General features: G+C 39.9%; 1 protein-coding gene across 1 annotated transcript; it reads right to left on the reverse strand.

Annotated features, from left to right (window-relative positions):
• Window positions 1-6,983: 6,983 nt before the first annotated feature.
• On the reverse strand, window positions 6,984-7,733 carry LOC128097091 (tripartite motif-containing protein 30A-like; the record flags this gene model as incomplete). Its single annotated transcript, XM_052717256.1, has 1 exon — window positions 6,984-7,733. A coding segment is annotated over one exon (627 nt), but the record flags the coding sequence as incomplete, so codon positions are not given.
• Window positions 7,734-8,076: the final 343 nt, after the last annotated feature.

Raw genomic sequence — 8,076 nt, forward strand, 5'->3', positions numbered from 1 at the left:
ATCCCCTGGAACTAGAGTTAGAAACAATTACGGCTGCTCTGTGGGTGCTGGGAACCGAACTTGGGTTCTCTGGAAGAGCAGCGAATGCTTTTAACTCTTAAGCCATCTCATCGGCCCCCATCTTGTCACTTTTGCTTCTGAAAATTGAGTCCTTTCGATACAATGAACCCTTCATCAAATGAAGGGGTTACCCAGTCAGTCAAGTGCTTGCCCCTCTAGCGTGAGGAACAGAGTTCAATTCCCAGTACGAAAGTGAAAAAGCTGGATGTAGCATGCAATTGGAATTACAGCCACAGGGAAGGCAAAGATGAAGGATCCCTGGGGCAGCATTCTAGCTCCAGGTTCCGTGAGAGACTCCTGCTTTAAAGCAGGATGGAGAGTGGCTGGTGTGCATGCCTTTAGTCCCAGGACTAGAGAGGCAGAGGCAGATGCATCTGTGATTTCCAGGACAGCTAAGACTTCCTAGTGAGATCTTATCTCTAACACAGTGGTTCTCAACCTGGGGGCCAAAGGACCCATTCATAGGGGTCACAAATCAAATATCCTGCATATCAGGTGTTTACATTACAGTTCATAACAGTAGTGTTACAGTTATGACATAGCAATAAATATAATTTTATGGTTGGGGGTCACCACAACATGAGGAACTTAAAGGGTCACAGCAGAAGAAAGGTTGAGAACCACTAGTCTAACACACTTTCTAGACCCTTCCCTGATGCAGAAAGCTGCTGCTCTGTTTCCCAATAAACTTTGCTTTCTTGCCTTTCAATAAGTAAATAAATAAGTTGGAGCTATTTAACAAGACACCCAGTGTTGACCCACATACACAGATACTTTTAAGGATGTGTTTTTTGTTTTGGTTTGGTTTTGGTTTTTCAAGACAGGGTTTCTCTGTGTAGTTTTGGTGCCTGTCCTAGATCTCACCCTGTAGACCAGGCTGGCCTCGAACTCACAAAGATCTGCCTGGCTCTGCCTCCCGAGTGCTGGAATTAAAGGCATGCGCCACCACCGCCCGGCTAAGGATGTGTTTATTATGAATCTGTTTACAGGTTTGCCTCCTTTCCTTCGGAGATAACCTGCCCTGGGATGACAGAGAGGAGTGAAGGAGGTGGAGTATTGCTCTTCACCTTGGCCCTAGTCATTTGTTTTGTTTTTTGAAATTGAACTTTGCTATGTAGCCCAAGTAGGCCTTGAACTCCAAGGCCATCCTCTTGCCACCCAAGTTCTGGGATGACACATACACCTGATTTTGTGAGTCATTTCTCCTGCCTCATTTCAATGGGGCTTCTATGGAGATCAGGCTATACCCTGCACTAGTTACTCCATATTATACAAAACAGTAGCTTTCAGGATATCCCTTGCCCTTCGTGACTCCATTTTACAAAGCAGCATTTGTGTGGTAGTTTGAATGTAACTGCCCCCATAATCTCATAGGGGGTGCCACTATTAGGAGGTGTGGTTTTGTTAGAGTGGGCATGGCTTTGTTGGAGGAAGTGTGCCACTGTGGGGGTGGGCTTTGAGGTTTCCTATGCTCAGGATATGCCCAGTGTCTCATTTGACTTTCTGTTGCCTGCAAGATGTAGGACTCTCAGCTATTAAAGTGCCATGTCTGCCTTCACGCCACCATGCTCCCTGTCATGATGATAACGGACTGAACCTCTGAAACTGTAAGCAACCCCCCTCAATTAAATGTTTTCCTTAAGAGAGTTTCTGTGGTCATGGTGTCTTTTCCCAAAAATAGAAACCTAACTAAAACAATTTGCCTCCATCTTTAGTGCATTAATGGCGACAGAATGTATGTTTGTACCACCTGTCCAACATTAATCAGGAGGCACAGACTGAGGAACAACTTATCACAGAGTAAAAAGGTATCACCCATAGACGTATCAAAATAAATTAGGAACAGATAGCATGTGGGTATATTAAATTAAAGCCTTTAATTCCAGCACTCGGGAGACAGAGGCAGGAGCAGGTGGTTTAGACCAGTTCAATCCGGTTTAGACTGGTTTAGACCAGTTCAATCTGGTTCAGGCCTGTTCAGACAGGTTCAGTCCGGTTTAGACCGGTTTAGAACGGTTCAATTTGGTTCATACCGTTTGGAACAAAAGAATATCATTCCTACTTCCTTTGTTTCATTGATGAGGAAATGATCAGTATCAGAATCAAGATGATACTGCTGTTTCAGGCTGTCACATGATAGTTTTCAAAAGTAATTTTTTTAGTATTAAATTTTTAAAGTTAATTTAAAAGATTGAATTACATGGGAATTTAAAAGATAGTAGATGGCATGATAGAGCACTGAACTTTTTACTATCACCCCTTAAGTATACTATCTTAGGCCAGGCATGGTGGTGCCCAACCACTGAGGAAACAGAGGTAGATGGTTTTCTGTGGGTCAAGGCCAGGCTGGTTTCCACAGTGAGTTCCAGGCCAGCCAGGATGAAACAGTGAAACCTTATTTCAAATATATAAACAAACAAAACTAGGGACTGGAGAGATGGTTCAGTGGTTAAGAGTACTGGATACTCTTTCAAGAACTCAGCTTCAGCTCACGACCATCTGTAACTCCAGTTTTAGGGGATTCCGTGCCTACTTCCTGCCTCAGTAGGCACTGCACAGACACAAATATAGCAAACACTCATACACGTGTAATGAAAATAAGTATTTTTAAAAGTAAATTAGTGAAATAAATGCACTATCTTAGGTTCCAAAATCTACTTACTGAAATGAATTGTCCTCTTATTTTCTGGGAATAGAGTTAGTGTGGTTGGCATAAAATAAAGAGCTGAGTGTAGTAGAACTGATATTCATAACTCAAATGCGAACAATACAGTCATTTAATCTTGGGAGCACATTCTAAATAATCACGTTCTCTCATGTGTAATAGATTGGTAGGGGAGTAATGTTTGTCAAAGTAGTCTATTTTGAGTGTGTTTGGCCCAGTATACATATGCCACTTGACCTTTCTCAAATCTATTGCTTTCCAGGTAGACATAGTATTCAGCTACTTTCCTAGAAGTTAGTGACCTTCTGTATAATAGAATATAGTGGTAGCTATGAAAGTTGACTAGTTTCAGAGAATGCCAAAACAAATTGGAAAGGAACTATCTTTCCGGTGACAAGAACATCTTAGCTACAAACCAGATGTGCCCAGTGTATAACTTAAATAGCGAATAATTTTTAAAAAATATTTTTACATTTTTATTTTGGGGGCTGGGGGTAGGGACTCATGCTACATTGTTTGTGTGGCAGTTGGAGGACAACCTGTAGGGGTTAGTTCTCAGCTTCCACGGTGAGAATAATGAGAATCAGACTCAGGTTTTCAAGCTGGTGTCTAGTGCCTTTTCCTGCTAAGCCATCTCTCTTGCCTCTAACAAAAATTTATAAAAACATTAACTAGCAGTTACAATGCTAGTTATACAAAGTTTAGATTTTTGTATTTTTCAAATAACCCTGTGTCCTAACACAAATGCCTATCTACTGCCATATTATGAGAGTAGACATAGTCATTAGAGTAGACCCCTTATGAAGTAAATAGAAACTGATACCTGATTTTCAAGTAATATAGTATTTATTTTTGACACATTAATTTTTTTAAATTGCTTAATATTGTCATTAAAGGAAGTAAATGAGCAAAACTGGCTTTTGAGGTTTTTTTTAATTAGTAGCTAAGAATTTAGTTGTAATAAACTCGTGATTGCAACAGAGTTTGATTGCCTAATTATATTGTTAAGCTCTTCTCGTTTCAGTCAAACTCAGTGAAGTCCCCATGTATTTTATCATCATGACTTAATCAGTCAACTTCAGCACAATCATGCCCTAGTTACTTTGGTAGCAGAAAACCTTGCAACTTACATGGAAAGCATGAGACTGTATGCCAGAGGTATGTGTTGTAAGATAACTGAATAATGGGAAGTGACAGTGATTGCTGGTTTCTATTGATTACCTTAGGACGGACAATTTTGTTTATTAAAAAAACCTCAAGACAATTGGTTTTATGAATTGTTATTTCATTACTTAAGATCCACGTGTACTCCCAGATCTTACATAACTTAAACAGCAGTCTAGCATTCAAAACTTTTTGCTCAGTATTTGCCTTCCCCAATTAAATATAATTTCTTTTTCTTCCCTATTTGTAGTTCTGCCAGTCACTACTAAGAATTTCTTCTTTGGGCCGGGCGGTGGTGGCACACGCCTTTAATCCCAGCACTCGGGAGGCAGAGCCAGGCGGATCTCTGTGAGTTCGAGGCCAGCCTGGGCTACCAAGTGAGTTCCAGGAAAGGCGCAAAGCTACACAGAGAAACCCTGTCTCGAAAAACCAAAAAAAAACAAACAAAAAAGAATTTCTTCTTTGGACCTTTTGAGATATGTGCCTGATTTGTTTTATTACTACATCACCTTAACCTTTTAAGAAAACATGTTTTCTGTAAGCCTTTTTAAGTGCCATCCATGTGTGGAGCCTTATGTCAACATTTTGCCTTCTAAACAGCCATGTCAGAACCTCTTCACTGGTGTGCTTTTTAGTACACATTCTCCTTTGTCTTATGCCAAATTTATAGTTCAGCACTCCCAAAAGAAAAACCATCTCATAGGTTCTGATATGTTCCCACAGCCATAAAGAACGTTACATACTATCAGCATTACAGGCTGAGTTAGACATGGTTCCTATATATACCATTCATTTGATATTTCTTGGGATCTGCGATGGTGTATATTAAAAATGAGACTATTTATAACACTATGTCAGTTGAATGGACTTAGCATTGAATCAAATTCATGGTGTTTATAAATCACCAAACTTGTTTAACACTAAAAATTCATATAAACATGATGAAAGATCAACTCTTAAGATAGCCCTACTGATTTTGTTGACTCTGCTCTTAAATGTCTCCCTTTTAGGCCAGGAAATTCCTCCTTGATGAGGTGCCAGAAAAATAGTTAAAGTATCAGGCAGCTGAGAACCAAATGGTGTTCTTTGATCATTTTAGTCTTAAGTTCCTTCTCATCACCACACTGAAGACCATATAGGTATACAATCATATGGTATAAATGTTCTATACCAACGAAAACCATAATCAGTGAGGGAAATAAGAAGGTCATAGCACTATATTTTTCTATGATCTCTTGGTGATACAGAGTCATTGTAATTATCAGTGCAGTCTTTGCCCCAAGTAAGAGTCATGCAGGTTATGTGTGCTTTACTGCTGATTTTTATGTACTTGCATTTAATTGTCATAGGTTAGGGACTCTGCTTTGGGGTACTTAGGAGGTGGTACGTGTGTAGTTTAGTTTCTACTCCATTTGAGTCAAATTCTACATGAATTATTGCCTCATCTTAGTTTCATGGTCACAAGAATGCTTGCATTCTTCAAGTGTTTTTTTCTAATATTGCCTATTTCTGTATGTAAATATGTGTCAGTCTGCATACATATTATCTGATTCTGAAATAATGACCCAAACATAGTATCTGTTATGACCTTGAATGAGTTATTTATGCTAAAACAATATCTGAGGCACATAGTAAGCTCTGGATTTTTTTTCTCCCTTCTAAATTCATTGACATCACACACCTTCTCTTTGTCCTAATCAGTCCTCGTACCATTTCTTCTTCTAACTCACAGCACTATTCTAGTGAACACTAGCCTGTAGATATTTCAATATGGGCAAGAAGTAATTTTTAAAGCTACTAAAATCCTACTGAACTCACATTAAGTTACTTCTGTGATACTATCTGCCAATATTTCTGAATTTGCAATTGTGTAGTAAATTATAGAACTTGCTTGTGCATAGTCAGGGTTTTGTGTGAATCTCATTATAGATAAGATGTTCAGCAGGCTAATGTCAGACTTCCACAGTTTACTGATACTCTGAATTACAGGTAACCATTGCATCAGCATTGAGTATATGTAGGCAGGGTTTTCTGTCCTGTCAACCCATTCCCAAATAACCACACAGAGACTTATTATTAATTATAAATGCTTGGCCAATAGCTTAGGCTTGTGGTTAACTGGCTCTCACAACTTAAATTAACCCATATTTCTTATCTATGCTCTACCATGTGGCAGTACCTTTTTTCAGCATGGCTCTCCTGGCAACCCCGCCTTCCTTCTTCCCAGCACCCTTTTTGTCCTCAGGCCCTGCCTAACCTCTATCTGCCTGCTTAACTGTTGGCGATTCAGCCCTTTATTAGACCAGTGAGAGCAACGAATATTTAAAGTGTACAAAAAGATTGTTCCACAGCAAGTATATGTTCTGTTCATGTTTCATCACCACAAGCATTTTCAGCTTGGAGGGTAGTTGGGCATATCTATGGTGATATTTTATTTGTATTAAAATGTTATTTGTATGTTAATAAATAAAGTTGCCCGGGGGTCAGAGCTATTAGCAAGCCATAGGAAAGCAGGGCAGTGGTGGTGTATGCTTGTAATCCCAGCACTTGGTAGGCAGAGCTGGGTAAGTCTCTGTGTGTTCAGGGATACAGCCATTATTGGATACACATGCCTTTAATCAATACCAATCATGGAAAACCTGGAGGCCTATACAGACAGGCCGTGACGAGGCGGTCATATGGTTGGGTTTACAACCAATGAGAAGGCATAACAGGAACTCTATATAAAGACTTTAACACAGGGGTAGCTCTGGTTCGGAGAGGTAGGACCACTGCAGGAGGAAGGGTAAGGTTTTAGCTCTTAGCTCTGACCTCTTGGCTTTCTTCTTTGCATTGGTTCTGTGTTTCTTATTTAATAAGAAGGTTGGTTACATCTACACATATCCTTAGTCAAATGGTCAGCAGACTCTACCTTCTGCTTTTGGGTGTCTATCAATCCCCTCTACTCCCACCCAACAGGGTCTTACTGTGTAGCTCTAGCTGTCCTGAAATCCACTTTCCTCTGTCTGCCTCCCGAGTGCTGGTACTAAAGGTGTGTACCACTTTGCCCAGCTCCACCTTCTATGTTAGCATTCTTTTTTTTTTTTTTTTTTTGTATTGAAAACTGAAGTTTATTAAAAGGAAAAGAGCAAAGGCAGAAACAGTTATGATGATGCCAGGGAGCTCAGGCATATGAAATACATCAGACATGGGGCACTGTGCAGTTATGGGTGAGGGTTTAGGAGGGTGGCCCACATACTGTCATTGGCTCTGAACATGACATAGGATTAAAGTATGGATAAACTGCATCAGGGATGGAAGATTCACAGAATCTATAGATGAGAACTCCATGGTTGGAAACATCAAAAAATGAGAGAGTACAAGCTTCTCTGTCCAGGAAAACCCCAACCCAACTGGGACGACCAGTCAGAGAGAGGACCAAGACACTGGCATTGTGGGTGACAGAACACTCTTCAAAGGCATTATATACAGACCCACTCTTCATCCCTATAACCCAGTAGCCATATTTAGGCTGATAATTTACATGCTGTTTCACATCAGAATTATCTTTAACTGCATATGTAGGCTGATAATCGTGTAGTTTATAACTAAAAGGGCTATGGAGAAATGTAGGCTGACAATATAAATGTTGTTTAGCATCAGGATTATATGTGACTCTGATGCCCTTCTCATTCACTGCACGAAGCTGGGGTTGAGCACATTCTCCATCATTTAACCCCAGGAGCCAGGCATCATTTCTAGACACATCCACTTCCCAGTAATGTTTCCCTGAGTGGAAAGCTGGGTATCCGAGGACACCCAAATGATAGGTCTCAGAAATTTGCAAATTTCTTCTAGAATCATTTCAATGTTGTATTTGTCATTTGTCCACATTAACAACGTTTTTTGTGGGCTAGATTTAGGGTCACTCGAACTGCAGAAAAAAGAGACATACAAGAGTCACAAGCAAGGCAAAGTATAGCCTTGTTTGTGATGTAAGGAGCAGAAACCTAAAGAGACGGTGAGAGGGATTTGTTTGTGTTATAACAAATTATTTTCATAATGCTTACCAGTCTTCTTGAAGTTTTTCTGTGCATACAGCAAAGTGTAAACCACCTTTCAGTTATCACTGAAGCTTTAATTGGTAATTTAATTGGAAGTCTTAATTGGTTTCCTGAATGGTAGGATAGTTAATGTGCTGACCTAAA

The sequence above is a fragment of the Peromyscus californicus genome, unplaced genomic scaffold (genome assembly GCF_007827085.1).
Source record: "Peromyscus californicus insignis strain IS unplaced genomic scaffold, ASM782708v3 Scaffold_5__1_contigs__length_169319896, whole genome shotgun sequence".
In the NCBI taxonomy this organism is placed as follows: Eukaryota; Metazoa; Chordata; class Mammalia; order Rodentia; family Cricetidae; genus Peromyscus; species Peromyscus californicus.